The following is a 12746-nucleotide window of genomic DNA, read 5'->3' as shown; positions in this document are numbered from 1 at the left end:
TCAAACAGAAATTTGCATCCTGTAACTCTAACTCTAAAAAGTTTTGGGACACTAAAGTCCATGGAGAACAAGAGCACCTCCTCCCAGCCGCCCACTGCACTGAGGCTAGGTAACACGATCACCACCGATAAATCCCTGATAATCGAAAATCTCAATAAGCATTTCTCTACGGCTGGCCATACTTTCCTCCTGGCTACCCCAACCCCTATTACCAGTCTGTTCAACCTCTCTTTCATATCGTCCGAGATCCCTAAAGATTGGAAAGCTGCCGCGGTCATCCCCCTCTTCAAAGGTGGTGACACTCTAGACCCAAACTGTTATAGACCTATATCCATCCTGCCCTGCCTCTCTAAAGTCTTCGAAAGCCAAGTTAATAAACAGATCACTGACCATTTCGAATCCCACCGTACCTTCTCCGCTGTGCAATCCGGTTTCCGAGCTGGTCATGGGTGCAGCTCAGCCAAGGTCAAGGTACTAAACGATATCATAACCGCCATCGATAAAAGACAGTACTGTGCAGCCGTCTTCATCGACCTGGCCAAGGCTTTCAACTCTGTCAATCACCATATTCTTATCGGCAGACTCAATAGCCTTGGTTTCTCTAATGACTGCCTCGCCTGGTTCACCAACTACTTCGCAGACAGAGTTCAGTGTGTCAAATTGGAGGGCCTGTTGTCCGGACCTCTGGCAGTCTCTATGGGGGTACCACAGGGTTCAATTCTCGGGCCGACTCTTTTCTCCAAACGAGCTTCAATGCTGTACAACACTCCTTCCGTGGCCTCCAACGGCTCTTAAACGCTAGTAAAACCAAATGCATGCTTTTCAACCGTTCCCTGCCCGCACCCGCCCGCCCGACTAGCATCACTACCCTGGACGGTTCTGACCTAGAATATGTGGACAACTACAAATACCTAGGTGTCTGGCTAGACTGTAAACTCTCCTTCCAGACTCATATTAAACATCTCCAATCCAAAATCAAATCTAGAATCGGCTTTCTATTTCGCAACAAAGCCTCCTTCACTCACGCCGCCAAACTTACCCTAGTAAAACTGACTATCCTACCGATCCTCGACTTCGGCGATGTCATCTACAAAATAGCTTCCAACACTCTACTCAGCCAACTGGATGCAGTCTATCACAGTGCCATCCGTTTTGTTACCAAAGCCCCTTATACCAAACACCACTGCGACCTGTATACTCTAGTCGGCTGGCCCTCGCTACATATTCGTCGCCAGACACACTGGCTCCAGGTCATCTATAAGTCTATGCTAGGTAAAGCTCCAACTTATCTCAGCTCACTGGTCACGATAACAACACCCACCCGTAGCACGCGCTCCAGCAGGTATATCTCACTGGTTATCCCCAAAGCCAACACCTCCTTTGGCCGCCTTTCCTTCCAGTTCTCTGCTGCCAGTGACTGGAACGAATTGCAAAAATCGCTGAAGCTGGAGACTTATATCTCCCTTACTAGCTTTAAACATCAGCTATCTGAGCAGCGTCGCCGGTCTTCTAGCCATCATTGATCCACTTTTCATATTCCATTTATTTTGTCTTGTCTTCCCACACACCTGGTTTCAATTCCATCATTACATGTTGTGTATTTAACCCTCTGTTCCCCCCCATGTCCTTGTCCGGAATTGTTTATTGTAAGTGCATGTGCACGTTTATCTGGTGTGCGATGGGTTTTGTACCCATTGATTGTTTGTTCTGTTTCCGGTGGTTTTTATTATTAAACTGCTCCGTTGTAAACACAGTTTTTGCTCTCCTGCGCCTAATATATATATATATATATGTGGAAGTCACCTAGTAGGCAAGTGATCAAATATATATATAGGTGGATAGCCAGGGGTACACTTCAACACTAAGATATAATTTACAAACAAAGCATTAATTTGTGTTTAGTGAGTCCACCAGATCAGAGGCAGTAAGGATGACCAGGGATTTTCTCTTGATAAGTGTATGAATTGGACTTGGATCCTTTCAAAATGTAACAAGTACTTTTGGGTGTCATGGAAAATGTATGGAGTAAAAAGGGCATTATTTTTTATAGGAATGTAGTGAAGTAAAAGTAGTCAAAAATAGAAATAGTAAAGTACAGATACCCCCATAAACTACTTAAATAGTACTTTAAAGTATTTTTACTTAACTTTACACCACAGGATATAAACGCATTGATTCTTGAAGAATATAACTTATAAAGGCCTAACGCGCTTAGTTCAATTATTGTACCCTATCAAAACCCCAAATATAAGCTTGTTATACTGAAATGTTTATAAACAATGTAAATGTAAATAAACCCTGTATAGCCTCAAAACATATTAAAACTATAATTTTGATATAATGGATGGTCAGTCTTTGCATCCATACCGACGGGAAAAATATTGTGGGAAGTGAGTTGACAACTGGAGGGTTGCTGGTATCAAATCCTAGATGCCATTGCCTGCCGTTGTACCCTTGACCAAGGCAACAACAGCTTCCCGGTTCCCACGGTAGCAGCCCCCCGCACCTCTCTAAAACCTGTATGTGTGTCTTTCGGAGGGGTTAGGTTAAAAGCGGAAGTCAAATTTCGGTTGGAACTTGTGTGCAATTTACCAATAAAGTGATCTTAATACCTTTGAGAGTGGTTATATTTCGCCGTCGCTTTTTACTAAAACAGATGCGGGGTTCGCTTTGTTATTGCTTCAATTAAGTATTCTAGCTTTAACAAGGCTCAAATGCCAATCTGTCTACAACACCCAATACAATAAAAGCCAGGTGAACGTCAAAGTTTTAGGGTTACATTCCAAATGATACCCTTTTCCCTTTGTAGTACACTACTTTTACCCATCCCAAATGACACCTTTTTTTGTTTTTGGTAGTACACTACTTTTGACCAGGACTAACAGCGCAAAAAACGCATGTCAGAAATGTTATAAATTGATTTGCATTTTAATGAGGGAAATAAGTATTTGACCACCTCTCAATCAGAAGGATTTCTGGCTCCCAGGTGCCTTTTATACAGGTAACGAGCTGAGATTAGGAGCACACTCTTAAAGGGAGTGCTCCTAACCGCAGCTTGTTACCTGTAAAAAAGACACCTGTCCACAGAAGCAATCAATCAATCAGATTCCAAACTCTCCACCATGGCCAAGACCAAAGAGCTCTCCAAGGATGTCAGGGACAAGATTGTAGACCTACACAAGGCTGGAATGGGCTACAAGACCATCGCCAAGCAGCTTGGTGAGAAGGTGACAACATTTGGTGCGATTATTCGCAAATGGAAGAAACACAAAAGAACTGTCAATGGCCTGGGGCTCCATGCAAGATCTCACCTCGTGGAGTTGCAATGATCATGAGAGCGGTGAGGAATCAGTCCAGAACTACACGGGAGGATCTTGTCAATGATCTCAAGGGAGCTGGGACCATAGTCACCAAGAAAACAATTGGTAACACACTACGCCATGAAGGACTGAAATCCTGCAGCACCCACAAGGTCCCCCTGCTCAAGAATACATATACATGCCGTCTGAAGTTTGCCAATGAACATTTGAATGACTCAGAGGACAACTGGTGAAAGTGTTGTTGTCAGATGAGACCAAAATGGAGCTCTTTGACATCAACTCAACTCGCCGTGTTTGGAGGAGGAATGCTGCCTATGACTCCAAGAACACCATCTCCACCGTCAAACATGGAGGTGGAAACATTATGCTTTGGGGGTGTTTTTCTGCTAAGGGGACAGGACAACTTCGCCGCATCAAAGGGACGATGGACGGGGCCATGTACCGTCAAATCTTGGGTGAGAACCTCCTTCCCTCAGCCAAGGCATTGAAAATGGGTCGTGGATGGGTATTCCAGCATGACAATGACCCAAAACACCCGGCCAAGGCAACAAAGGAGTGGCTCAAGAAGAAACACATTAAGGTCCTGGAGTGACCTAGCCAGTCTCCAGACCTTAATCCCATAGAAAATCTGTGGAGGGAGCTGAAGGTTCGAGTTGCCAAACATCAGCCTCGAAACCTTAATGACTTGGAGAAGATCTGCAAAGAGGAGTAGGACAAAATCCCTCCTGAGATGTGTGCAAAGCTGGTGGCCAACTACAAGAAACGTCTGACCTCTGTGATTGCCAACAAGGGTTTTGCCACCAAGTACTAAGTCATGTTTTGCAGAGGGGTCAAATACTTATTTCCCTCATTAAAATGCAAATCATTTTATAACGTTTTTGACATGCGTTTTTTTCTGGATTTTTTTGTTGTTATTCTGTCTCTCACTGTTCAAATAAACCTACTATTAAAATTATAGACTGATAATTTCTTTGTAAGTGGGCAAACGTACAAAATCAGCAGGGGATCAAATACTTTTTTCCCCCCACTGTAGCTCAGAGATATTTGTTTCATTTATGCATATCGCTTTTGAGAAGTTTCTATGATGAAGGTGAGTGGTCCCAATGAAGGTAGTCTACCTGTATCTCAGTTTAAGTGTGTAGGCCTAATGATTTATTCATATATAGGTGTTTTAAGGTAAGTCGTCATGATATGTATGATTCGCAAATTAATGTTAATGTTCTTCATTTAATGAGCAACGAAAACAAATGTGTAACTTAAATTGGTGAGGTGGGGTTCAATATTATATAACATATATAATATTAGTAAAACAAAGTCAATCACATTACCTAGGCTACAGTACTTGCCTCCACGTTTCGCTTTAGGTTTCTATTTCTCCGGTGGGCGTCAGCATCACCAGAAAAGGGAAAGCAAGGACTCTGGCCTTAGGAGTCAAGATGATACAATATTTGCACAACGCCACATAGGGTAAGTATTTTCCTTTTTATTAAACACATCTTACTTTAGCTTAGTTATAATGACAAATTGACTTGTGGTCAAAGTTCATAGCCTATATTTTTGTTTATTTGAAGAATTTGTAAAAATGCATTGTTTCAGGGAGTCCAGACATACATTGACCCTACAATCAAAATAACAAGTATTGTGTCACCTTATGGGGCAATGCAAATACAAATAAAAATGTGATTATCTATGTATAATTGCAAAACAATAACTTCTGTGTCACGTCCTGACCAGCAGAGGGCGTAATTGTGTTAGTTTTGTTCAGGATGTGGCAGGGGGTTTGTTTGTGTTAAGTGTTGTGTTGGTGTCATTGGACTCCCAATTGAAGGCAGGTGTGTTGAGTTGCCTTTGATTGGGAGTCCTATATAGGAGTGTGTGTTTTTCTTTGGGGTTGTGGGTAGTTATTTGTGAGCACTGCGTTTGTGAGCCTGCTACACTGTTGCCGTTGTGAGTATTGTTTATTGTTTTTGCCTGTGGATGCTTTACTCCTTTTTTGAATTAAAAAACTATGAGTATCCACATTCCCGCTGCGCCTTGGTCTTCTCTCCAGTACGAAATTTTTTGTGACAGAACTACCCACCACAAAAAGACCAAGCAGCGGAGAAGAGGACAGAGGGAAGTCAAGGAAGACTATTGGAAGCAGCGTGCTCGGGAGGAGATGGATTCCTGGTCGCTGGAAGTATTGGAGGAAAGGATTGACTGGACATGGGCGCAGTTGTGGGTCCACTGTGACAACCTGCCTGGGAGGCAGGTAGAACCCGAGAGGCAGCCCCAATACCCTTGTAGGGCAGACTGGACAGGTCCCGTGCTTTGGGGTTGGGGCTGTGGTGAGGCCTGGGATTTTCAGGCCGGTAGGCACAGTACCAGCGCCCTGCATGTGCCAGGGCGAAGTAGGCATCGAGCCAGAAGGGGTGATGCCAACCCTGCGCTCAAGACCGCCAGTGCGCCTCTACGGTTCGGTGTTTCCCGCTAGACGCACTAGCATGGAGGTGCGTGTCTCCAGGCTGGCAAGTCCAGTACCAGCCCCACGCATCAGGCGTCTAGTGCGTCAGCCCAGCCTCGCCAGTCAAGAGTCACCAGAGTGGCCCGACTGCCCGGAGCTGCCAGAGTGGCCCGACTGCCCGGAGCTGCCAGAGCGGCCCGACTGCCCGCCGGAGCTGCCAGAGCGGCCCGACTGCCCGCCGGAGCTGCCAGAGCGGCCCGACTGCCCTCCGGAGCTGCCAGAGCGGCCCGACTGCCCTCCGGAGCTGCCAGAGCGGCCCGACTGCCCTCCGGAGCTGTCAGAGCGGCCCGCCTGCCCTCCGGCCCAGCCCGAGTGGCCCGCCTGCCCTCCGGCCCAGCCCGAGTGGCCCGCCTGCCCTCCGGCCCAGCCCGAGTGGCCCGCCTGCCCTCCGGCCCAGCCCGAGTGGCCCGCCTGCCCTCCGGCCCAGCCCGAGTGGCACGCCTGTCCTCCGGGCCAGCCCGAGTGGCCCGCCTGTCCTCCGGGCCAGTCCGAGTGGCCCGCCTGTCCTCCGGCTCAGCCAGAGTGGCCCGCCTGTCCTCCGGCCCAGCCAGAGTGGCCCGCCTGTCCAGCCAGAGTGGCCCGCCTGTCCTCCGGCCCAGCCAGAGTGGCCCGCCTGTCCTCCGGCCCAGCCAGAGTGGTCCGTCTGCCAGGGTCAGCCCGAGTGGCCCGTCTGCCCGGCGCAGCTATCGGCGCCACCGAAGTGGGCGACGCCGAAGGTGGAGCGAGGTCCACGTCCTGCACCTGAGCCACCTCCAGGATAGGTGGGTTGGGGAGGGAGGGTGTAGCACAGTGCCGTCGTTGACGGCAGCCACCCTCCCTTCCCTCCCTTATTGTTTAGGGGGATATTTTTTGTTGTTTGGGGGTTTGTTTTTTCTTTTAGGTGCATTCCGGGGTCTGCACCTTGAAGGGGGGGTACTGTCACGTCCTGACCAGCAGTTTTGGTCAGGATGTGGCAGGGGGTTTGTTTGTGTTAAGTGTTGTGTTGGTGTAATTGGACTCCCAATTGAAGGCAGGTGTGTTGTTGCCTTTGATTGGGAGTCCTATATAGGAGTGTGTGTTTTTCTTTGGGGTTGTGGGTAGTTATTTGTGAGCACTGCGTTTGTGAGCCTGCTACACTGTTGCCGTCGTGAGTATTGTTTTTGCCTGTGGATGCTTTACTCCTTTTTTGAATTAAAAAACTATGAGTATCCACATTCCTGCTGCGCCTTGGTCTTCTCTCCAGTACAACATTTTTTGTGACATTCTGCTTTTGTAAAAACATGTTGTTGAATTCCTACAAATCATTGGAAAGTAAAAAAAGGAATGTTCAGGAACATTCTAAAAGTCATTCTAGATCTAGTTTTGTGATTTGGGGTGGAAATAAGAATAGCCCAGCAGACTGTATGCCATTCATGTATGTTGCATCTACTTTAATAACAAATCCCTCTGTAGTCCTTTTAAAAATACATTTGTACATGTTTTTTTATATTGTAAGCCTACAGGCCTATTAAACATTTACTTTTGCTCTTTCCAGTTCCTGTCGCTATGTTGTGATCATAGTTTTCAGTGTCAATGGATACATTGAGGATCCTCTTTTTGAGTGCCTGCAAGATTCAGACTATGCAGAACTCCTTGAAATTGTGGACAGAGGTCTTCCCTTCACAAAGACACCTCATCATATTGGCATCATCGGTGGTGGTATTGCTGGACTGACTGCAGCAAAGTTTCTGGAGGACACAGGGCACAAGGTACAGTATCTTTTGTATAATTTACTGTATCAATGTTAACACAATTAATATCATTGACATATGCTAATTGACTTATGATTGACATACTGAGAAAGGAATTTAGTGTCAGTATTGTAATTATCTGGTTATGACTAATAATAGGCCTACTGTGCAAAAGGGGGAAACTGATAGCTTTAGTTTTTTTGGACAAGGTGACTTTAATAGAGGCAAGTGATCGAATTGGAGGATGGGTGGAGACCTACATAAATAGAAGAGAGGGATGGTATGCAGAGCTGGGAGCTATGAGGATCCCTAGCTTTCACAAGTGAGTTAGGCCTATTGTCCTACCAAATGAAATAAGTAGCTACCTCTTATCCCCTGTCTTCATGTTATTGTTCAAAAGAGGTCAAGTATCCTATCTCAAATGAATTATTATCAGATATAGGTGCATGTCCTATAGAGTTGCATAAGAATGATAGCAAGTGTACTTTAACCATCAATACAATGTTAACTATGGCATTTTTAATACAACAGAATTCTTTTATCATTTTCATCAAAAATGGGCCTTGGACTGAATCCATTTATCCAGAATGACATCAACATATATTACCATGTGAACAGGTTGCTGCAGAAAACGTACAGAGTTAAAGAGAACCCAGACGTGCTGAACTATCTCGACTGACAAGGAAAGGGGAAAATTGGCTGGTCAGCTCTTTGACTTGGCCCTGTGGAAGGTGTGTGCAAAGGGAGGGGGGGCTCCCACCATTCGCGTTGCAAAATAAATGTACACACGTTATTCAATCATTGCACCCACACAGCTTTCGTACGTCAAAGAACATCTGTGTAGCCAGGCACTAAAATAGAACTTGGTTCTATTTGTGACGCTTGACGCGCTGCAAGTCCCGCCTCTCCCATCTCCTCATTGGTTTTTAGGAGCATATACCACGTGGGTGATTGAAAGATGAACTGAGGTCCACACTCCAGTCGGTGGTGGTAATGCACCATAAAGTTGGTTGCCAACCGCAATATAAAGTCCAAAGAAGAAGCCTGAAGGAGGAGAGATTACTAGAAACGAACTCTGTTTACCCTTTTATCTGTGGATTAATTGTCGGAGTAGAGGACCTTGTGCATTTCAGGTAAAATAACCCAATGTTTAAATTAGATGGCGCATGCGACGCACGCACACGGTCTGGTCAGCATGTTCAGACTCCTGTGGTGTAACACTGTGTAATATGTTAAATGTTGTTATATACAGGTATGTGTCACATAACACAGTTATAACAAATGATTTATACAAATGATTTGTTGTAGATAAGGGATGATATGAAGACAGCTGGCTGCGAGGCCATGTTGAGAAAATATGACTCGTGCTCAGTCAAGGTAAGAAAACACTTGGTTGCTTATAGGTAACCATCAGACAAGATGCAGGATTATTGTCAGACTCTAAATTGGTATGCACTTTGCCACTTTCCTTACTAGAAATGGGAACAAATGTATTTAAATATCTGTATTCAGCCATTTTAATGAGTGTTGTTTTCTGACAGGAGTATCTAGTGAAGGAGGGGAACCTGAGTCGTGGTGCCCTGCGCATGATTGGAGATATCCTGAATGAGAACAGCCTCTTCTACACATCACTTACTGAGATGCTGTATACTCAGTCGGATATCAATGACAACACTGTGTAAGAACACCACTATGCACATACAATCAAATTAGACACCCCGTCCTACATCTAGTGTTTGTTAAGTAGTGTATTAAAGTAGTGGAATGTTCTGTTTTTCAGCTATTACGAGATCACTGGTGGTTTTGACCATTTACCGAGGGCATTTTACCAGGCCCTCAACTGCACTATCCTTCTCAACTCCAAGGTCCGACTCATCAGTCAAACCAGCAGCATTGTGACCGTATCCTACCAGGACTGGCGTGATCCATCCTCTCTGACCAACCTCACAGTAGACTATGCCCTGGTGACAGCTACAGCAAAGGCCACCCTCTTCATGGACTTCCAACCCCCGCTGTCACCCCAGAAGATGGAGGCCCTGCGGTCCGTGCACTACGCCAGCTCCACCAAGGTGGTCCTCAGCTTCAGCGAGAGATTCTGGGAAAAGGATGGTATCAAAGGGGGGAAAAGCATCACGGATCTCCCCTCTCGTTTCATCTACTACCCTAGCCACAGCTTCCCAGGCACGGCTGGGGGGGGGGCTCTCCTTGCGTTCTATACCTGTTCCGATGACTCCACTCTATTCCAGGGGGTCAGCGAGGATGAGCTGGTAAAGATCCATCGGAAGGCTATAAGTTCTCTCTGCACTGGAGGGTTGGTGAAGAAGTGGGGGCTGGATCCCTTCAGCCTGGGGGCTTTTGCCCTTTACACACCTTACCAGCAGACGGACTACGCCTCGGACCTGTTCAGGAATGAGAGCAGGGTCCACTTTGCTGGGGAGCACACGGCACTACCTCACGCTTGGATTGAGACTGCCATGAAATCTGCACTAAGGGCAGCCAGGAACATCAGTAACCTGGAAGGACATCTGGGGCCTGGGCACATCGATTTTATTTTGAATAGCTTGAGAGGCTGAATGTTGACAATCTAAATGACGAAATCCAATGGCCAAACCAAAAACTATTTATTTTGATAAAACATTTTTAGTACTGTCTGATGATGTATTCGGTAGTATTCATGTGTTCTTCTCTACTCAATATGAATGGCACAACATGATGAGAGGAGTGTTGACGAAATGTTCAGCAGAACTGAAAATGTTTACTGGCCTATTTACAAGTCCTCTTCAGGGCACAATGTTCATACTTTTTCCCCTTTCTAACCTGTTATTTTTGTGTGTACTGTTTTAAAATGGCCATTTTGTTAAATAGCCTACAGTATTGTACAAAATAACTATGTATGTCAAATGATGTTGTCACACAGATGTTATAGAGATGTTATGAGAAGCACTGCTGTCTAGGTGTAGTTCTTGGGCCTATTTTTTTATTTTAATTTTAATAAAGCAGTATTGCAACCAAATACTTTGATTCTCTAGCATGTCCAATTTAGGCCTACCTGTTGAATAATTGTACTGTGGCATATCATCATCTTAGGCAATGCTGTTATGGGTTCGATGCATAAGGGAAAACATAATGCACAGTTCTCTTACAAAATAAAAACATTATAGCCTATTTTTCATAGTCCAGCTCCCATCAATGGGCACCCTTCTGCACCATCTGCGTGAACCGGTTGGTTATAGACAAGGTAGTGTCAATGAAGCTGTCAACACAGCTCACGAGGCAAGTCTGTCCGTGAATCCATTTTTGAACTCGGGCTCCTCTCCATGCACTTGTCCCAGCAGACATCTGTGAAGGTATGCACCTTCAAAAGAAGCAATGAATCAGCTAAGTCAACTTCCATATGGAGGTCTCAAAAAAGAAATATAAGATTCCGTAATCAACTCGTAATTCGGTTTGTCCATTCTGAGAACACATTTGATTTTATAATTTAAAAAACAAATGCAAGATACAGTTCAGAATAGTTAATGTACCTAGCTTTCGCTAGCTAGCTAACTAACGGTAGCTAACTTCGTAGCATAACTTCTGATGTATGTAACTAAGCTACCTACCTGGGCCTGAAACTGCGCTTTCTGTTGTTCAATTGCGATCATCATTTGGAGCTCTGAAGCATCAGCCTTTTCTGACGAATTTAAATCAAAGCCGTCCATTACAGTACCTAGGATTGGTTACAGTCGGGTTAGTTCAACCGGTAGAGCTGATAATGACCTTCTCTGTAGGCTCGTGCGTTTGTTGCTCAGTGGTTTGTTGTGGGTTTGCTCGATTACGAAGATAATTGACTAACACATGAGTCATGACTCTCCAATATTTTCAATGTTCAGCCTCTATTTTAAGTAAGACCAACCCATTTTTTCTAAAGCCACAATATGTAACTTTTTGGGCTACTTGACCAAATTCACATAGAATTGTGAGTTATAGATATACAATTCTCATTGAAAGCAAGTCTAAGAAGTGGTATATCTGTTCTGTGTGCGATATTCCTATGCTTCCCCTTCTAAAGTTTCGTTTTTGCTATTTTACTGTTGGTTTTATACACCAGCTTCAACCAGCTGAAAATACAATATTTTTGGATATGGAAAATATATTTCACAGCTGTTTAGATGGCACAATGATTCTCTACACTATACTTGCTTGTTTTGTCACATGAAATTAGGCGAACTATTCACATTTTTGCAAACAGGAAATGGCGGAGCATTTTCTGCATATTGCACCTTTAATAAAACAATGTGAAAGTTTTAATAATAGGATACACACATGCAATCTAATGGATAGATTCTGTTCAGGGGATAGTTCACCCAAATTATATATTGGTTTCCTTACACTGTAAGCAGTATATGGACAAGGTATGGCATTTGAGGCACAAATTCAATGCAAGTCAATGGAACCTACAATATATTAGCATTTTCGCAGTGGTGGAAAAAGTACCAAATTGTCATTCTTGAGTAAAAGTAAAGATACCTTCATAGAAAATTACTCAAGTAAAAGTGAAAGTCAACCATTAAAATACTACTTGAGTAAAAGTCTAAAAGTATTTAGTTCTAAATATACTTAAGTATCAAATTCCGAATATTAAGCAAACCAAAGCTCAACTTTTGCATGATTTTTTTAATTTATTTACGTATGCCAGGGACATACTACAACACTCAGATCTGATTTTACAAACGAAACATTTGTGTTTAGTGAGTACGCCAGATCAGAGGCGGTAGGGATGACCAGGGATGTTCTCTTGATAAGCGCATGAATTGGACCATTTTCCTGTCCTGCTAAGCATTCAAAATGTAACGAGTACCTTTTGGTGTCAGGGAAAATGTATGGGCGTAAAAAATACATTATTTCCTTTCGGAATGTAGTGAAGTAAAAGTAGTCAAAAATATAAATATTAAAGTAAAATACAGATACCCCAAAACTCTCAAAATGGATTGTGTAACTCAATGAAGTCACTTACAGATGATTTGGATATGAAGGATGGAAATGCAAAAATAGGTGCCATTGACTTCCATTGGATTTGTGCCACAAATGCTTTATTTTAATTTTTATTGAAACAGTAGCCAGGTAAACAAAACCTAAGCATTGATTGCTGTCGTACCTTGTCCATAGACTGCTTAAATTGTAAGGAAACCAATATGCCATTGTTTAATTTGGGTGAACTATCCCTTTAATATA

The 12746-nt window shown here is 44.1% G+C and overlaps 1 protein-coding gene across 1 annotated transcript; it reads left to right on the top strand.

Annotated features, from left to right (window-relative positions):
- The first annotated feature begins 2340 nt into the window (after positions 1-2340).
- LOC106580948 (L-amino-acid oxidase-like) lies at positions 2341-10545 on the top strand. Its single transcript, XM_045703383.1, has 7 exons — positions 2341-2347; positions 7363-7550; positions 7742-7854; positions 8064-8202; positions 8841-8909; positions 9074-9210; positions 9313-10545. The coding sequence occupies exons 1-7, from the start codon at positions 2341-2343 to the stop codon at positions 10103-10105; spliced, it is 1446 nt and encodes a 481-aa protein (XP_045559339.1). The 3' UTR covers positions 10106-10545.
- Positions 10546-12746: the final 2201 nt, after the last annotated feature.

Source organism: Salmo salar, chromosome ssa20, assembly GCF_905237065.1.
Source record: "Salmo salar chromosome ssa20, Ssal_v3.1, whole genome shotgun sequence".
NCBI classification, from domain to species: Eukaryota; Metazoa; Chordata; class Actinopteri; order Salmoniformes; family Salmonidae; genus Salmo; species Salmo salar.
This window is presented reverse-complemented; position numbering and strand designations above follow the sequence as displayed.

Bases quoted from the DNA above. Each gene is read 5' to 3' on its own strand.
- LOC106580948 (XM_045703383.1), top strand. The intron at 8,203-8,840 runs CTCGACTGACAA...GATTTGTTGTAG, and splicing joins ACCCAGACGTGCTGAACTAT to ATAAGGGATGATATGAAGAC. The intron at 8,910-9,073 runs GTAAGAAAACAC...GTTTTCTGACAG, and splicing joins ATGACTCGTGCTCAGTCAAG to GAGTATCTAGTGAAGGAGGG.